At 45.6% G+C, this 19,269-nt stretch overlaps 1 protein-coding gene across 3 annotated transcripts; it reads left to right on the top strand.

Moving 5' to 3' along the window:
* The first annotated feature begins 282 nt into the window (after nt 1–282).
* TMEM209 (transmembrane protein 209) lies at nt 283–15,144 on the top strand. Of its 3 annotated transcripts, none has more exons than XM_060279241.1 (15): nt 283–331; nt 2,519–2,658; nt 3,234–3,292; nt 4,018–4,149; nt 5,260–5,501; nt 7,307–7,511; nt 8,027–8,202; nt 8,815–8,886; nt 9,063–9,159; nt 9,473–9,598; nt 9,803–9,900; nt 10,414–10,528; nt 11,014–11,111; nt 11,983–12,056; nt 13,087–15,144. In XM_060279241.1, exons 2-15 carry the CDS (start codon nt 2,522–2,524, stop codon nt 13,139–13,141), a joined length of 1,686 nt encoding a protein of 561 aa, XP_060135224.1. In that variant the 5' UTR covers nt 283–331; nt 2,519–2,521; the 3' UTR covers nt 13,142–15,144. The 3 variants fall into 3 exon arrangements, with proteins under 3 accessions (XP_060135224.1, XP_034984325.2, XP_034984326.2); XM_035128434.2 differs by having other exon boundaries at nt 308–361; XM_035128435.2 differs by lacking the exon at nt 283–331 and adding an exon at nt 1,709–2,430.
* Nucleotides 15,145–19,269: the final 4,125 nt, after the last annotated feature.

A 19,269-nucleotide genomic window follows, 5' to 3' on the forward strand; every position in this document is an offset into this window, starting at 1 on the left:
ATGTGATAATAATACAGGTATAATGTGTCATCTGTTTCTCCCGCCAAATCTTGAAAGGGACCGGCCGGCTTAATAGCGGGAGGGGAGGGGCCACGTTGTGACGAGATTGGGATGCGACCCAATCGGAGCCGAGCGCGAGAGCAACCACCAACCGTCGCCTTCACCCTTCCGTCACCCCGGCGACAGCTCCCGCCTCCGCCGTCTTCTCCCACCTCCAATTGGTGCGAGCCAATCCCCTTCTTCTCGTCAGAGGGTTGTTTTTTTAAAAAAAGGAGCCCGCCGCGCTGCGCATGCGCGCTTTAAAAACGAAGCAGCGCGAGGAGCCGCCGGGGTGAGTGAAGACGAGCGCGGGGAAACTGAGGTAGGCGAGGCGGTTGGTCTGCCTTTGAATTGGGGGTGGGTGGGTGAGTGGGGCGCATTCGCTGCCTGGGGCCCCGTCCCCACTTTACCGTTGGGCCCCAGAGGCGGGGACGGTTAACCCTGTGGCCCTAGAGGCGGCCGGACTTCAACTCGCATGAGCCTCAGCAAGCACAGCCAGTCGCCAGGCATGATGGGAGTTGTAGTCCAGCAGCGCCTGGAGGGCCTCAGGCTGCCCCTGCTATAGAGGGAGCGCGTGGGGCGCCCCATTTCTCGCTGTGGGGCAAAGCAGCCGCTGCCCGGGTCGCAGCCGGTATCAGGATCAGTCCCTGGCACCTCCTTGTAGCTGGACCAGGAAGTGTGGGCCCGGCTGGCCCCCTGGCATTATGAGGCAGTTTGGGCTAATAAGGCTTAGGCTGGCAGGTGGAGGAGATCTTCCTGTTCCAATGTTCTTTTGGGAACCGGCTGTTTTAACGAGGGGACTGGCTGCATGGTATTTTTATTGTAATTATTTGAATCATGGAATTGTAGAGTTGGAAGGGACCCCGGGGATCATCTAGTCCAACCCCCTGCAATGCAGGAATAGGCAGCTGTCCCATATGAGGACTGAACTTGCAACCTTGGTGCTATCAGCACCATGCTCTAACCAACTCAGCTATGTTTTAATAGAACTTGTGTATGTGTTTAATTGTACAGTATTTTAATTATTGACACCCCCCATGTTTTTAGCTGTTCTTATCTGTAAATTTCTTTGGGGGGGGAAGAGTATAAATAACTATATAATGATCACAATAATAACAGTTAAGAGTACATGATTTGCATGGAACTGTGCCCCAAGATTCCAGTTGAAAGCATCTTTCTGTCTTTTAAAACTCTTCTGGTTTTAAATTGCTTGTATTTTTTACTGTTCCATGGTGTTTCAATGCTTTTTCCCTTCTGTAAAGCAACTAATAGTAATAATACTTAATGTGTTCATTAGCTGCCCAATAACTTAATGTTGTTACTGTTATTTATTAAATTTGCATGCCACCCTTCTTCTAAAGATCACACGGCGGTGTGGTGTTCAACAGAAACAAAATTTAATCCATGAATGCATTTCTGTATTATTAATAATAATAATTTATTATTTATACCCCGCCCATCTGGCTGGGTTCCCCCAGCCACTCTGGGCAGCTTCCAACAAAATATTAAAATACAGAAATCCATCAAACATTAAAAGCTTCCCTAAACAGGGCTGCCTTGAGATGCCTTCTAAAGGTCTGGTAATTGTTGTTCTCTTTGACATCTGATGGGAGGGCATTCCACAGGGTGGGTGCCACTACCGAGAAGGCCCTCTGCCTGGTTCCCTGTAACTTGGCTTCTCGTAATGAGGGAACCGCCAGAAGGCCCTCGGAGCTGGACCTCAGTGTCTGGGCAGAACGATAGGGGTGGAGACGCTCCTTCAGGTATCCTGGACTGAGGCCATTTATGGCATTAAGACAATTGGGATAAGACAAAGGGACAAAATTAACACTGGGTGCAGAGCAGAGACCCTTGTAATGTTGGTGGAAAAAATTGCTTTGCAGCTATGAGGCCCAAATGAAAGTCACTGGTGGGCTAAGGCCCTTTTTCAGGTCCTGGCGACAAACCATTGAAGTGCACCTATAATGCTTGCTTATTGTGAAAAGGAGCTTCAGATGTAGTTCAGTGTGTTTTCTTTACTATCGTACTTATTTATACATATAGCGTCATCAGTGTGCAGAATGCAAGGAGAGGAGCTTGCAATATAAAATTTGGCTCAAGGTGAAGGTAAAGGAAGCACAACTGATATTCCGCTGTGCCCGTCTGCAAGTGTAATAGCTGTGATTTCTGCATTTCAAGGGGTTGGAGTAAATGACCTTTGGAGGTACTTTCCAACTCTACAATTCTATGAAAGGAATTTCTGCTTGTATGGTGGGACTTCCCCTTCCTCTCCCAGCAGCCCCTATGTGCCCCCCCCCCATCTGCTGTAGAAGGCTGAGATACCATCTTGAGAAGATTTCGAGGGAAGAAGGGGACAGCTGGTCGCACAGCATTGGGTATAAACAGGAGAAGGTGCACTTGAATTAGCACTGGAAGATAAATTTCTTTGAACATTAAGTAAATGTTCTCATATAACTAACTGTCCTCCTGTCCTTTCCAGACAATGAAGGGGGAACAAAGTCCGGCTGCTTCCCTCATTGACAGAACCATCGAGATGAGGAAAGAAACGGAAGCAAAGAAAGTGGTCTTGGCATGGGGGCTTCTGAATTTGTCCATGGCTGGCATGATTTATACTGAAATGTAAGAGAGGCCAACACCCCAACTTCATTTTGCATCCTTGCTAATGGTGTCTTGTGGCCCATAGTCATCACTGAGCTGAATGTTCGCCGCTTCTTCCATGAATTCATTGTTCATCATCCCATGAATTCATCGAGGATTTCACATCACTTTCTCTTGGTGGCGGCCATACAGGGGACGGCTGCTGTATTTGGCTGTTTTGAAAATGACAGAGAGAATGTTCGTGGAAGTGCTTTCTGATGCTCTAAAATGCTATTAAATTTTAAAGGGGTTATAAATGAGTAAATGTGTCTGCTCTGCTTTGGCGGATGACTGTTGGGTGGAAGACACAAATCTCTCATTGCCCAGATTTGGAGGAGAGAATTTGGGGTGTCACTGTGAGCTGCTGGAAATCCAGCTGTAAAGTTCATCCTGGGGGGAAATTGTTGTCTCTCCATTGTATCTTCATCATGGGAAGTTGGACACTGCAGGGACAAATTGAGCTATTAATTGTGAATCACTGAAAAGTAGTTGATGTTTCTATGCTGTGGGGCTATGAATAACCTTTGTCTCCCTCTCACCCCCCCCCCTGCCCCCAGGTCTGGAAAACTAATCAGTTCCTATTATAACATTTCATGCTGGGTACTATGGTATGTTGGTAAGTATTTTGAAACTCCAGAAGAATGTAGAAGTTGGTTGAATGGACTGGGGATGTCTCTGCATTTATGCCTTTAGGGCAGGGGTAGGCAGCCTAAGGCCCATGGGCCCCAAGCGGTCCATGGGGGTCGTTTAACCGGCCCTGGAGCCGCCCCCGAACCGAGCTGCCCGCTCGACGAGTCCCCACACGCTGCACTAAACCAGGGCGGGGCGGGGACTCGCTTCCGCAGCGCCAGAAGTCGCATCTGCGCAGACGCTAGAAATCGTGGGCATAGGCGCAATCCGGCCCACGGAAGGATCTCTGCTGGAGTGAGCCGGCTCAGGCGAGGTAAACCTCACTGACCCCTGCTTTAGGGAGAGAAAAAGGAAGATTGTAGAGTTTGAAGGGTTCCCCCAAGGGTCATCTATCCCAGCCCTCTACAGTGTTGTCATCACAGCTAAAGAATCTCTGGCAGGTGGCCATTCAACCTTTGTTTGAAAACCTTGTAAGGAAGGAGAGTCCCCCACCTTCCGAGGAAGTCCATTTTTCTTAATGTTTGCCGAAACCTTTCTTGTAATTTGAGTCCACTGGTTCTTTTTTGATTGTGCAAATATTTTGATAATCCCGATTACCTGATGAAACCAGCATCTTTCGTATGATAAAATCGATGAGTGGCTGGCTGTGTAAATTATGACTAGTCTCACGCCATTCACAAACTCTTATTGCAATATTCTGTTTTGTTCTAGAACTTGCATTTGCATCTTTGTTCAGCCTTAATGCCTTATTTGACTTCTGGAGGTATTTTAAATATACTATGGCCCCAACCAGCTTGGTTATGAGTCCTGGACAGCAGACCCTCCTGGGGTTGCAGAATGCAGGTAGGAATACAGATTAATAATAATAATATGCAAATCAAGTAACTCATTCAAAAGATTTGGAGCACCATGCAAATACTGACACAGTGGAAGTGGTGTGCAGTTGATATTTTCAATGGGGAAAGGCATGTATTTCCCAGATCATCTTGCTGATGAGGGCAAGGGGAAGGCAATAGGGTGGGAGTACCTGATCTTACATGTGGCTGTGCTTGGGGTGCCGCCAGCAGCCGATTGTCGCCTGCCAAGCTTTCTCTGCAACGCACACCACAAAGAGCAGAAAATTTAAAAAGCAAATAAAATGACATATATACGATCCTGTAGGATGTGCAGAAACTTTCTTTTCTTTTTTATTAGGTTTTATAAATAAGAATAATGTTATACAAATAAATATACCAAATTTTCTCATGTTATTTGTATATCACAAAAATAGCAGAATAAATGTGGAAAAATATCTACAACATATATTTCATTATTAGTGGTGAGTTTGCAAGTTCTTGGTTTATGAATTGGTTAAAACAATTAGGAAGAAGAAGAAGAAAGGGAAGAGGGGGAGTGGCGAGTGGGGTGGCTATGCTTCTATTATTCTACTTTGTGTGAGGGGTTGTGTCAGTGTTACTTGTATGGGTTCTCTTCCTATTCACTTTTTTAAAAAAATTCCTTCAGTAGCACCTTAAAGACCAACTAAGTTTTTATTTTGGTATGAGCTTTCGTGTGCATGCACACTTCATATCTGACAAAGTGTGCATGCACACGAAAGCTCATACCAAAATAAAAACTTAGTTGGTCTTTAAGGTGCTACTGAAGGAATTTGTTTATTTTGTTTCGACTCAAACCAACACGGCTACCTACCTGTAACTATTCACTTTTTGTATTTCCTTGGTGGTGAGAGAGGTTGGGTGTGGCTTAGGGTGTGGTTGGTTGGCTGTAGTGAGAATTGTATTTGTGTGTGTGCGGGGTGTGAGTGTGTATTTTTGAATCAGGTTAGCCAGATTGATTCGTATGCTGTTGGGGGATTCTTGTTGTTGTCCTGTTGGGCTGTGTAAGTGATAAAGGTGCAGAAACTTTCTGAAGCTTAAATATATATATATCTATATTTTAAAAATTTAATTTCAGCTGTCCAGACTACTCCACCCCGTGAGCTGACACCAAAGAAAACTCCTCCTTCGACGCCTTCTCCTCCCATCCAGGGGCAGAGTGTGCTGAGCTACAGCCCTTCCCGCTCACCTAGTGCCAGCCCAAAATTTGCCTCCAGCTGCATGTCTGGCTACAGCCCTCAGCTCCAGGCTCTGTCGGGCAGCAGCTCTGGTTCTTACAGTGCTGCTATGAGCTACTCCTCAGGCAGCTGCTACAGTAAGGTACAGAGCTTTCTCATTATTCTTTCCTCCTATTATACTTTTGTTCTTGTTTAGTCGTTTAGTCGTGTCCGACTCTTCGAGACCCCATGGACCAGAGCACACCAGGCACTCCTGTCTTCCACTGCCTCCCGCAGTATAGTCAGACTCATGTTGGTGGCTTCGAGAACACTGTCCAACCTTCTCATCCTCTGTCATCCCCTTCTCCTTGTGCCCTTCATCTTTCCCAACATCAGGGTCTTTTCCAGGGAGTCTTCTCTTCTCATGAGGTGGCCAAAGTATTGGAGCCTCAGCTTCAGGATCTGTCCTTCCAATGAGCACTCAGGGCTGATTTCCTTCAGAATGAATCATAGAATCATAGAGTTGGAAGAGACCACAAGGGCCATCCAGTCCAACCCCCCTGCCAAGCAGGAAACACCAGCAAAGCATTCTTGACACATGCCTGTCAAGAATGAATAGGTTTGATCTTCTTGCAGTCCATGGGACTCTCAAGAGTCTCCTCCAGCACCATAATTCAAAAGCATCAATTCTTCGGCGATCAGCCTTCTTTATGGTCCACCTCTCACTTCCATACATCACTACTGGGAAAATCATAGCTTTAACTATACGGACCTTTGTCGACAAGGTGATGTCTCTGCTTTTTAAGATGCTGTCTAGGTTTATCATTGCTTTTCTCCCAGGAAGCAGGCGTCTTTTAATTTCATGACTGCTGTCACCATCTGCAGTGATCAAGGAGCCCAAGAAAGTAAAATCTCTCACTGCCTCCATTTCTTCCCCTTCTGTTTGCCAGGAGGGGATGGGGCCAGTGGCCATGAACTTAATTTTTTTGATGTTGAGCTCCAGACCATATTTTGCGCTCTCCTTTTTCACCCTTATTAAGAGGTTCTTTAATTCCTCCTCAATTTCTGCCATCAAAGTTGTGTCATCTGCATATCTGAGGTTGTTGATATAATCCTAACAAGCATTTATTTAAATGTTTTTTCATTTAGTGCTCAAAGCACTCACATGCATGTTTCAGTTATTTTGCTGCATTTATATTTTTCCTCTAAGCAGCTCAAGGTGAAGAGCATGGCTCTCCCCACACCTCATTTAAATCCTCACAACAAGCAGGCAAGCGCAGAGCTTGTCTGAGGCCCGGGGCGGGAGTCTTGTTATGGCTGTTAAGCTGGGAGGCACGGAGCATTCTTGGCATGATATTGTAAGTCCACCAGGCCCCTGGTGGGGGCCCCCATCTGGCTCAGCCCTCCGTGACCCAGGGCAAGTGTACCTAGCTGCCCCGTCCCCTGCATGGGCCTGACAACAACCCTGTAAGGTGGCTTAAAGTGAGAAGCAGCGACTAGCCTAAGGTCACCCAGTGTGTTTCATGGCTGAGTGGGGATTTGAACTCTGGTCTCTTCCAGGTCCTAGGTCAGCACTAACCGCTACACCACACTGTCTCTCCCCATGTTACAGTTGTGGATAGGGCGGCTGAGGCTGGAAGTGTGGGTGTGTTCACTGATGAGGTCTGTGTTTAGGACTTGCACCTCCTCCCCTTGACCGCTTCCCTGCTCCCACATGGCTTTGATTTCAACTGACATGAACTTATTCTGTTGCAATGCAGAGGTGGAACCCTTTCCAGATTTCCCCCCTTTTGTACCCCCTTCTCTTTTGGCCAAGTGCTAGAGGCATAAACAAAAGTTAGTGGGTTGTTGTTGTTTTTTTATAAAAAAAAAATCTTTGCAGCTCTCTGATGGAAAATAAATGGGGAGAGACCACTCATCCACTCGTTGGGATTCCCAGTACAGTCTATTCCATTTGGTTTTGCCTAGGTCCCCCCTTTTAGCCCTTCTCCAAGCACTTCACCATACCCCACCAGCATCGGCCCAATGGATAGCAGTGGAATGAGGTCCCGGTATCGTTCTTCGCCAACTGTATACAATTCCCCTACTGGCAAGGAAGACTATATGACGGACCTCAGGTCTCTGGACAACTTCCTTCGAAGCGAGGAGGAGAAGCAGCACAGAGTTCAGCTGGGTAAGCAATTCTGCTCCACGTAAATAATGTCTTCCTCCCCACCTGATGGAGTATTCGCATGTGCCCAAAGCCAGCCAGTTTCCACAATTTATTTTGCATGCTTGTGGTTGGATAATTACAGGGAGCACACGGGTGGCACTGTGTTCTAAACCACGGAGCCTCTTGGGCTTGCCGATCAGAAGGTTGGTGGTTCGAATCCCTGCGACAGGGTGAGCTCCCGTCGCTCTGTCCCAGCTCCTGCCAGCCTAGCAGTTCAAAAGTACGCCAGTGCAAGTAGATAAATAGGTACTGCTGCAGTAGGAAGGTAAAAACGCCATTTCCGTGCGCTGTGGTTTCTGTCATGGTGCCCCATTGCTCCATAAGTGGTTTAGTCCTGCTGGCCACATGACCCGGAAAGCTGTCTGTGCTCAAACGGTGGCTCCCTCGGCCTGAAAGTGAGATGAGCACCACAACCCCATAGTCGCCTTTGACTGGACTTAACCGTCCAGGGGGTCCTTTACCTTTACCTTTTACAGGGAGCACAGATTCCAGTTCTCCTTCTAGCAGCCCAACCTTTTGGAACTACAGCCGGTCCATGGCAGACTATGCCCAGATGCTCAGGAAATTCCAGTACCAACCTGCCTGCAGGTCCCAAGCCCCTTCGGCCCACAAAGATGAAGCTGAATTGAGTTCCAAGCAGGTCGCTGAAGAGGTAAATGGAAAATTGGCATCGGGGCGGTAGGGGATTGCTTCCTTCTGAATGGCGTCTCCAGAGCATCAGACTTCAACCTTTTCACATCCAGACCCACATTTAATCCAAACATGCGTTTGGGGACCCCCCCACCTGCCTCCATATATTTTTATGGTGGTAGTGCTACTCACCGTAGTTCAGGTCCCAACCCACCAGCTGAATACCAGTGTTCTAGAGCCATTACTGGCAAATCACTACAAGTGCATGTACTTAATAGTGAACCCCACTGGGACTGGAAGACTGAATTCAGAGTGAAATTGCATTGGAGCGTGCATTTGGGAGGAGGAATAGTTGTTTACTATTAGATTCTAATGGATTATTGATACTGCTTTGTTTGATATGAGTTGTTTATTTTAAAGCTATTGTGACTTTTTGTATTTGATCTGATTGTTATTATTGTTTGATGGTTTATTTTGTTTTTAAATGGGCAGGGTAGATAAAATAAAAAGTTTATAGGACCTGCGACTTTATAACTTGCTTACTATGTTTCAAGAAGACAGGAGGATTTAAATAATAATCATACAATGTCTGGACTGAGTTAACATACTGAGACCATCTTGTTTTCTCTTTCAGGTTTGGGCAAGAGTGTCTATGAGTAGGCAACTGCTGGATCACATGGACTCCTGGACTGCTAAATTCAGAAATGTGAGTATTACTGCTGTCCTTTGAAATCAAACGGGTGGCTTCTTGTTTGATTTGGGGGTAAATAGTCAAGTAAAGCTAAGCAGGAATGGCTGGCAGATTGCTCTGTGGGACAAACTGAAATTGCTTGAAAGCCCAAGACGCAGTTCAACTTACCTTTCTTTCTTTCTGCCACTTAGTGGATCAATGAAACAATTTTAGTGCCCCTCGTTCAGGAGATTGAGTCTGTGAGCACTCAGATGCGGAGAATGGGGTGTCCAGAGTTGCAAATTGGAGGTACGTTGACTTACATAAAACTTGTGGTCACCTGTTGAAGGTGAAATAGGGAAAATAGCCCAGTATTTTTACTTCTCGGTAATATCTGGGAACACCCTTTTGGATGTCATATTTGTTAATATTTAGAAGCAGAGTCGGGTCAGGTTGTTGTGATCTACTAGGACACTGTACAGCTAAATTTGCATGTTTGTGGGTAGCAGAACATTAACCTTGTAGATTAAATAAAAGGAAGTTAGCAGCCCTTATCCCGACTTATCTTAGAACTTTGGGGGCTTTTCCTGTCTGGTGGGCTTATGGCCTTTTGTTTTTGCAGATGCCAGTATCAGCAGTCTGAAGCAAGCAGCCCTGGTTAAAGCTCCACTTATTCCCACGCTGAACACAATAGTGCAGTACCTGGACCTTACACCAAACCAGGAATATTTGGTTGAAAGGATCAAAGGTAAAGAGTCAAGGTGTCGGTGTGCATTTTGGGGCTTTTTTTACGCTAGGTATAAAACAGAAGTTGAAGGGAACAGCCCTCTTTTAGAACTGCCTCTTTCAATCATTGAATGGTACTGAAGTTCCAGGAATGGAATCTCTTTTGTTAAACCTTCCTCCAGTTCTGCCCCCGAATAACGTACTGTACAATTCTGCCAACCCACAGAGCTTTCTCAAGGAGGCTGCATGAGCTCTTTCCGGTGGAATCGGGGCGGAGATTTCAAAGCACGGAAATGGGATACTGATTTGCCCACAGACTCCGCAGTAAGTCTTGTGTGTTGTCTGCTCTGAATATGTTCCATTAAGGTTCCGTGGCTCAGCAACAGCGGTAAGAATTAGATGGGAGCATAGATTGCAGTACAGTACTCAGAAGCAGGGGGTAATATCTTGCTCATTTTACCCATTTAGTGCTCTTGTGCTTAAACGAGGTTACACGAAACATACCACATTTGTACGAACTTTTCTGTTTGGATCTGAGCTGATTGCTAAGTTGCCTGTATTGGACTGACCTTGAAAATTGTAAACTAGTTTGACACTTTCTAGAAACACTAGAATAAAATGGATTCAGAGAGAGAGAGAGAGAGAGAGAGAGAGAAGCACTTAATTGCTTAGTATACTTTTGCTGCTATTTAAGTATTTGCTAGTAAGGGTCATATTCATGTCACTCTTTGTTCAGTTGCCTGGGAACAGGGTTTTGTTTTGTATTAAGAAGAAGAGTGAATTTATGGCTTATTCTGGGGATAGTTTCATGCCAATGATTTACTTCTCTTTCTTCAGATTATCATGCACGTGTTCTGCACATACCTTGACTCCAGGCTCCCACCTCATCCAAAATATCCCGACGGCAAAACATTTACCTCCCAACATTTCATCCAAATGCCCGATAAGCCAGGTAATTTTATGAATTGGGTGGGGCGGTGTTTTGCCCTCACACATTGGTGATGGTTGACCGTGAGAGCAGAGGAAGCTCCACACAAGCCAAGCAGGGATGCCTCCGTGTACATGAAGCTCTGTATGCATATTGGAGCCTCATAAAACTTTTGAGGATGCCTTTAGATACCTCCAGCAGTATCCCACAAGCTGTGGGTTGAGTCGCATTATCTTACTTTATATAAACAAATACACAGGGTGAGCATCACCACTGGATACAACCCTGTATCCTCCCATCAGTGGACTGGGGAGAGAAGGAATTACCAGCCATTCTTCCCCCCCCCCACCCTCCCTGCAGCCCCGCCCCCATCTGCTCCTGAGGTTTTGCAGAGTTGTTTCAGGGGGCCCGAAGGGGAAATGGCTGGATATTGTTTCCCTCCCTGTACCACTTGTCATCAGCCAAATAACTCCGTTAATCAAGGCAAAATATGAACTTGTTGTTCACAGACGTCTCCAACGAGAACTTGTTTTGCATCTACCAGAGTAGCGTCAACCCTCCCCACTATGAACTTATTTACCAGCGGCAAGTCTACAGTCTACCAAAGGTAGGGATGCAGCAACTCACTGTTGATGCCTCCAGGACTGTGGAGCAGCAGCACAGAAGAATTTGGGTGGCGTTCCAAAACTGCTAGGGAGGCGTCCAGTGGGTGGGGATATGAGCCGTCTGCTGTACAGGATATTTCCGTGGCATCGGTCTCCACGCACCTGTTGAGCCGTCGCCTGTCTTCCTCACAGCATGGTGTGATGCATCTGGGGCTGGGAGAAGGGAGCAAAGTTCTGGTCGTCTCCATTAACGAGGCTTTGCCAGTCTCCCTTCATTATAAATGACAATACCTGCAACAAAATGTTGTGGTATGGAGTACTGCTGTTCCGGATTCCCTTTGCTAAGTTACTACATGACATTTCCCGCTCCCCTCCTGAATGTTCTGTTTCCCCTAATTGTCAACCAGCATTCTGCGGTCCCTGAGTTGTCATCGGTCTGCTTTCAGCTTTTTGGCGTTTCGGAGGCAGTTTTCCCCTGAAGATTTTTTGGTTACTTCTGCAGCCCTCGGGGCTTCCCTGAGGGAACCTGCTGACCCCTCCCTCTTGGGTGTGGATGGTGCAGCCTCAGCTGTATAAGGGCCTGCATTCCTGGGAATGAGCTCACATTTAATGTATAGGATACTTAGGAAGCTTCAGGAGGGGAAAAAAACAGTCCACGCTTCAGCTGTCCAAAAGTATAGCTGCTTTTAGGTCTGGGAGATTCTCGGGATGCTGTATTGTGCACTAGATTCTCAGTTGACCCAACCAGGTGTGTGCATAGTGGTCTTACAGAGGTGCAAGCAATATACTGAGGGCAACAGCCCCCTCATACTTAGTCTTTGTCACGTGACTCCCCCTCCTGTTCACTCAGACCCCTTTTGCCTTTCAATTTAGGGCAGAAACAACTTGTTCCACACCTTGCTAATGTTCCTGTACATCATAAAGACGAAAGAATCTGGGATGCTTGGGTAGGTATGGCATTCTGCGTATTCCTGAACCCAAGACTGGGCTGGGAATGTCCACTGAATAACTTCCTCTTGGTCAGTGTGGACAATACCAAGATAGATGGACCCAATAGTCTGGCAGCAATGGCATACGGGCAGCTTCCTCTGTCCCTAAACAAGGAGAAGTGATCTGCTCCCTTCCCAGAAGAGAGCTTATCACATCACATTGAGGGTGGGAGGGGGAGTGGTGGAAGAGAACAGATAGTAGCCAATAGGGTGTGGAGGGATGGCAGGTGGAAATATTTAGCAAGAAGGACTGAAAATGAGCTCCAGTGGTCCCCATTTATTATTATTATTGCCGGTGTGCGCATGTAATAATAATAATAATAATTATTATTATTATTATTATTATTTATACCCCGCCCATCTGGCCGGGTCTCCCCAGCCACTCAGGGCGGCTTCCAACAGAAGAATAAAACACAATAATCTATTAAACATTAAAAGCCTCCCTAAACAGGGCTGCCTTCAGATGTCTTCTAAAAGTCTGGTAGTTGTTTTCCTCTTTGACATCTGTTGGGAGGGCGTTCCACAGGGCGGGCGCCACCACCGAGAAGGCCCTCTGCCTAGTTCCCTGCAACTTGGCTTCTCGCAACGAGGGAACCGCCAGAAGGCCCTCGGTGCTGGACCTCAGTGTCTGGGCAGAATGATGGAGGTGGAGACGCTCCTCCAGGTATACTGGACCAAGGCCATTTAGGGGTATTGGGGTGGAGGCTTGACGAACAAAACTCCCTAATGAGGGACTTAGGCTGTGGCCACATGTGGAAGTAGGAGAATGAAGCCCAGTTAATCAAATAAGCACGGACATTAGAATTGGCTTCCGTGTATCAATAGCAATATTTCTATAGAGAGTCCTGAATGTGGTTATTGGAGGGATTTAACCCTGCTCCTGACGCACCAACTTCAAATGAGACTTTTAACATTTTAAATTTCCTATTTAATTATGAATGGTATAACCTACATATCTTGATATGAAATGCATCAACTATTTTTGCAGGCGGGTCAATCTTGGCTTATCTGGTGTGAACGTTCTGTGGATTTTTGGAGACTAGCTGCCAGTCCCTGTCGCTGGACATGTGGGGATAAACACACCGGCTTGTTTTGGGAAGAGAACTCGGCAGCTTGCTGAACTTACTGCCTTGAAAGCATGGTTTGGATATATAAAGCAAGACTTTGGTTTTTTAAAAAACTGTATTTGGGATAATAACGAAAAACTTTCAGCATCAAAACCAAATGGTTTCTGTGAATGACTTCACTTGAGGATCACAGTGGGAAAGTTACGTCGTTTCTAGATGGACTGAATTACCTTTTTGGATATCATTCTATTGAATGCGACTGCTGCTTTTAGATGATAACAGGAGGGCTGTTTGCCACTCTCCATCTGCCTCTGGAGATTCATATAAGCATGGCACCAAGTTGATAATGCATTGCTGAATTGGGTCCAAACTATTCAAGTGAGGCTGAGTATTCTTGGAGGCTGCTTCCATTTTGCCACGTCAGGAAAAAAAAGTCACATCAATGTATCTTCAGTACAAGGCCCTAAACCACAGAAATACAACAAACCAGGTTTCTTTTGAGTCTTGGTTACAAAGGCATGTGCCTTTCATCTCTAGCACACGGGTGACTTTGTATGATCTACGTTGCCTTTTTCTTTCTTTTTTGAAGTGACAGCACTCCAGCTCCTCTACCAACAGCACAAAACAGCAGGCGAATTTCATTTTGACCGTGCAGCCTTTTCTCAGGGCCCTTGGGAGATGTAGTATTTTGGGTTGAGGGGTTCAAATTTCATGTTCCTACGGAACGGTGCGAAGTGAGCTGCATCTAAAGCAGGCATCCCCAAACTGCGGCCCTCCAGATGTTTTGGCCTACAACTCCCATGATCCCTAGCTAACAGGACCATTGGTCGGGGAAGATGGGAATTGTAGTCCAAAACATCTGGAGGGCCGAAGTTTGGGGATGCCTGATCTAAAGCGTGGGGGTTTCATGGCATGGAGGGTTGTGCTGCTGCCTTTCTTTCCCAACGCAATCCGATAAGCAGAGAGCTACAAGAGTGGAACATCACACTGCCATTCCAGCAAAACTGCCCCATGAGTCCTATTGCCAAATAAACCAGTACAGTGGTACCTCTACTTTTGAGCACCTCTGGTTATGTATCTTTCGGGATACACATTTTTCCGGGTTTCGCCACGTGCGCATGTGCAGAACAGGCACCTCCAGTTGCAAAAACCTTGGGATCCGGCCGGAGCTCTGGAACGGATCCTGTCCGCAACCGGAGGTACCACTGTAGTTTATTTTTCCTCCTAGGTTAAGACTGTGTGGTGGGCGGGAGAAGGATTGGCGTGGATTGGACGTCGCAGGTGTTTGTATAATCTGGTATATATATATATATGTATTTTAATGAACGAATTCTGCTTCCAGTCACATCACTGGCGCCTTTCCAGTCTGCAAACACCTTGGCTGATGGTTTTGGAAAGGAAGTAGTGGCTGGAACAATGGTTGCACCGTTTTAAAATTAGGCTTCCCCTGCGAAAAGCTTCCCAACCTTAGCATGTACATATCGGTGACCAAGCATTTGACAAACAAAGCTATTTCGGAAAACTGCACCCTCTTTTAAAGAATAGGGTGTTCCAAAACAAACCCTCTCAGCATAAAATATAATTCATTTGCCTTGCAACCATAGCGCGCAGGACAATTTGTAGGTCCAATTTAATTAATTTACCACTAGAAGTCTGCAGCCCTGCATCTCTTAATTCAGTTCTGTGAAGCCCTAACCCTCAACATATCGACAGATCTTGTTGTGACCCAGAGCAGCATATTTTGTAAGCAAAGTTTCCTTTGTTGCCTTGACAAAGTGTGTTTGTACTGGATTTTGCAGGAGTGAACAGGCTGGTGAGATGACGGGGTGACTTCTTCCGCTTCCATAGCCACTGGTCTTAAGACCTATTGCTGTGACAGCAGCTTGTGTGTTACATCTAATCCTAGTCATGCTTTCCTCAGGGAGCCGAGACCTTTCTTGACACCTGTCTTGGTGCTGCCATTAAAACGTCTGTTTCGATTTGTCTCTGTGTGACTCTTTTCTGGGCCCTTTCTCTTCCCTCTTTTTTGCCTGTCCTCTCACATCACAAAACCTGTGGTCCTTTGGATACCGTTGTACTACAATTCCCATCATCACACTGACCGCTGGCAGTGCTGGCCAGAGCAGATGGCAGCTGCCTCCCAGGAATCCCATTCCTACCTTACACCTTTAGCTTCTTAGGCAGCCATTCTATTTAAGGCATCAAGAGAATCCTTTTACAGCCCTCAGCTAGCTAGCTATCCATCTCCCATAGTTCTGTCTTTCTGCATAATTCCGTGTTTATATCTATTAAAAGGTAAAGGGACCCCTGACCATTAGGTCCAGTTGTGACCGACTCTGGGGTTGCGCGCTCATCTCGCATTATTGGCCGCGGGAGCCGGCGTATAGCTTCCAGGTCATGTGGCCAGCATGACAAAGCCGCTGCTGGCAAACCAGAGCAGCACATGGAAACGCTGTTTACCTTCCTACTGGAGCAGTACCTATTTATCTACTTGCACTTGCATGCTTTCGAACTGCTAGGTGGACAGGAGCAGGGACTGAGCAACAGGAGCTCACCCCGTCACAGGGATTCGAACCGCTGACCTTCTGATTGGCAAGCCCTAGGCTCTGTGGTTTAACCCACAGCACCACCTGGGTACCGTTTATATCTATTGCACAACCATTAAAAACGCAAGAGCCCTGTGGGATCAAAGGCTCATCTAGCTGGTGGTCATCACTGCCTCTTGTGGGAATAGATTCGGGTAGGTAGCCGTGTTGGTCTGATGCAGTCAAAATATATTTAGATTTTTTAAAAAATCTCCAGTAGCACCTTAGAGACCAACTAAGTTTGTTCTTGGTATAAGCTTTCGTGTGCTGCTGGACAATTTGTGTGCTACTGGAGAATTTTTTTTATTTTCTTGTGGGAATATACTCCTGAGGCCTACGCAAAGTGGCTAGATGCAGGGTTGACGGGACAACTACCAGCTCTGTTTTACTGTACTCTGAGAAGACTGTTAACTTAAGCCTCCTCAAGCACAGCCTGTCCAGATCGTAAAGGCAGGCAGTAGCCCAACATGATATGCCCACCAGTTGAGTAGGCAGCTGGGTTTGGCAAGGGCCTCTGTGGTTCTTGGTCCCTCCTGGTGGCTGCCCAGTTTTTTTATATATATAAAAAAAGTATGAGTAATAATTGCAGGATGGAAATCCTATGTAAAGTGCAGCCTTTCTTGGTGTAATTTGCCAGCCTCAACCTTGAACCCCTGACTGGGCTGACTGACCCTTAAGAGAAAAATGTGCTCCTCTTCTCCGGCTTAAAACAAATACTGTGTTCCCTCTGCCTTTTCCAGCTGAATGCATTACCTGCTGCCTTTTTTTAAGGCTGCTACCTGCCCCCAGACCTTTTGAAAAATCATCCAGGCTTCGTCTTTGGCAACTGCAGAGAAAAACGACCAGTCTGGCTGCTAAGAGTCCTTTGTCTCACTGTTTTGGTATCCTGGTACAGATTTGTACAGGGTTGTCGGGACAGTAAGCCCTTGAGAGCTCGGCTCCTGGCAGATGCAGTCTTGCCGGCTATACAGAAGATGGAATTATGTCACTGGTGAGCTCTTGGAACGTATTCTATTATGATGATTTTTGCACATCAACTTAAGATTTAGAACATGTTAGCGAGACCTACATGTAACAGCAACATCCAAAATGGGAGATACCAGTAAGTGTATGAGTTGTCGTTCTTGCCTTATATTTGGGCAAATACGGAAATTTGGAAACTACAGAAGCAGAAAACGCGTTAAGGCCGAAAATGTCTGTATAGCAGGGCCCACGTACTGGTAGATTTATTGGTGGCCTCAGTACATCATGAGTTTGCACAGAGTGGGGAGGTCTTTGGTTCATTGATCGTGTCTGTACAAGATTTTTGGTGACCACTGCTACCAGCCAGATCCATTTTGATTGCCCAGGTGTGAGATTCCACCTAATAGGAATCTAGCTCAGTAAGAGATTCGCACCCGTCAAAGTGTAGTGATACTTCATTTCCCTAAATTAATGTGAGCTCAAAACCTGAACTAGCAGAAGACCTGTGGGTTATGCCAACACAGCAGAGATGCCCTCAAAGTGACAATATTGACAACGTAAACTTTTATTTGCTCATATGGTTTTGACTAACTTTCATTGCTTATTACTCTTTTTTAAAAATGTATTTATTGAGATTTTTTTAACAAACAAAAAAACATAAAAAAATACAAAACACATAAAATGCAAAATACAAAAACAAAAAATTCTAAGTAAAATTAAAAAATTCCTTTTATTTTACTTTGACCCAGACCAACACGGCTACCTACCTGTAACCAAAAAATTCTAACATAACCCTTATTTCTAATCTAATGACTTCCTCATTCCACCTCCTTCTGCGTTCCTTTACAGATCATCCTTGGTAATCTCTAAATCTTATATAAACTAAATTTTACTTAATATTACCTTATTTCTCTATCTTTTATATCTTACCATTTTACACTCTATATCTTTCCTATTAATTCAATTATAACTTCTAACAATACTTATTTCACACCATTGTATTATCTACAACCTCTTTGTATCTCCCTCACTTCCATTGATTCTAATCTATTATACGCTTATTCTTTAAATAAATTTTAAATTTCTTCCAATCTTCTGCCACTGCTGCTTCACTCCGATCCCGGAGTCTCCCGGTCAACTCGGACAGTTCCATAAATTCTATCAGCTTCTTCTGCCATTCATCCACTGTTGGCAATTCTTCATTCTTCCAATTCTTTGCGAGTAGAATTCTTGCAGCTGTTGTGGCATACAGAAAAAAAAGTAACATCCTTCCTAGGTATTTCGTCTCCCGTTATCCCAAGTAAGAAGGCTTCTGGTTTCTTAACAACGGTGTTTTTCTTGCCCTGTGTATGAATGTCCAACAGATATCGGGGTTCAATTTGTGGGTTAAGAGAAGCACTTGTTTTATACCCCAAAAGGAACTGCTGGTGGAACCAGAGGATATGGGTCTCCTCAGTTTGTGGGGAACCTGAAAGCTTGCTTGCTATTTTCTGACACCTCCGCCAGCCCTAATTAAAGAGAACACTACTCTGCTGCAGTTTTTGAACTCTTAATTTTATGCATTCCCTAAAGCCGAAATGGTTTTCCCAGTAGTGATGTATGGAAGTGAGAGCTGGACCATAAAGAAGGCTGATCGCCGAAGAATGGATGCTTTTGAATTCTGGTGCTGGAGGAGACTCTTGAGAGTCCCATGGACTGCAAGAAGATCAAACCTATCCATTCTGAAGGAAATCAGCCCTGAGTGCTCACTGGAAGGACAGATCCTGAAGCTGAGGCTCCAATATTTTGGCCACCTCATGAGAAGAATCATTGGAAAAGACCCTGATGTAGGGAAAGATTGAGGGCACTAGGAGAAGGGGACGTCAGAGGACGAGATGGTGGGACAGTGTTCTCGAAGCTACGAACATGAGTTTGACCAACCTGCGGGAGGCAGTGGAAGACAGGAGTGCCTGGCGTGCTCTGGTCCATGGGGTCACGAAGAGTCGGACACGACTAAACAACAACAAAGCCGAAATGTGCCCCAGCCCTATGGAAGTGTGGGGTGACTTGATAACATGGATTTTGTCCACAGTTCTAGCTTCAGCCAAAGGGGTCGTCATCGTTTACAGTATAAAACAACACACAATGCCCTACTAAAAACCCAGCTGAAAAGTCACTCCCCATTTTGAAGTTTAGCATTAGCAAGCAGAAGCATGTTCACAGCGGAAAATTTTCTTGCAACGCTTGCAAGGTCTCTGGGTGTCTCTGTAGGAAGTATAAAAGAGAGCCTTGTAGAGACTTAACGGATTTAAAAGGAGATAAGCTTTAGTTGATTAGTCCGCATTTCATCAGCTGCATGAAATGTTATCCCTGAAGCACAGATACACAGACATCTACCGTGTTTCTCATATTATAAGACATGTCTTATATTTATTTTTTCCTCAAAAAAACACACTATGGCTTATTTTCAAGGGATGTCTTATTTTTTTCCCTCCTCCTCCTGCCGCGGCCGGCATTGCTGCTGCGCCTATCACTATGTCTTATTTTCGGGGTATGGCTTATATTCCTTGAATGCTT

Source organism: Zootoca vivipara, chromosome 10 (genome assembly GCF_963506605.1).
Source record: "Zootoca vivipara chromosome 10, rZooViv1.1, whole genome shotgun sequence".
In the NCBI taxonomy this organism is placed as follows: Eukaryota; Metazoa; Chordata; class Lepidosauria; order Squamata; family Lacertidae; genus Zootoca; species Zootoca vivipara.

Bases quoted from the DNA above. Each gene is read 5' to 3' on its own strand.
- TMEM209 (XM_035128435.2), top strand. From the start codon at position 2,230: ATGACCTTTGGAGGTACTTTCCAACTCTACAATTCTATGAAAGGAATT. The intron at 8,887-9,062 runs GTGAGTATTACT...TCTGCCACTTAG, and splicing joins GGACTGCTAAATTCAGAAAT to TGGATCAATGAAACAATTTT. The intron at 9,599-9,802 runs GTAAAGAGTCAA...GCCAACCCACAG, and splicing joins TTTGGTTGAAAGGATCAAAG to AGCTTTCTCAAGGAGGCTGC.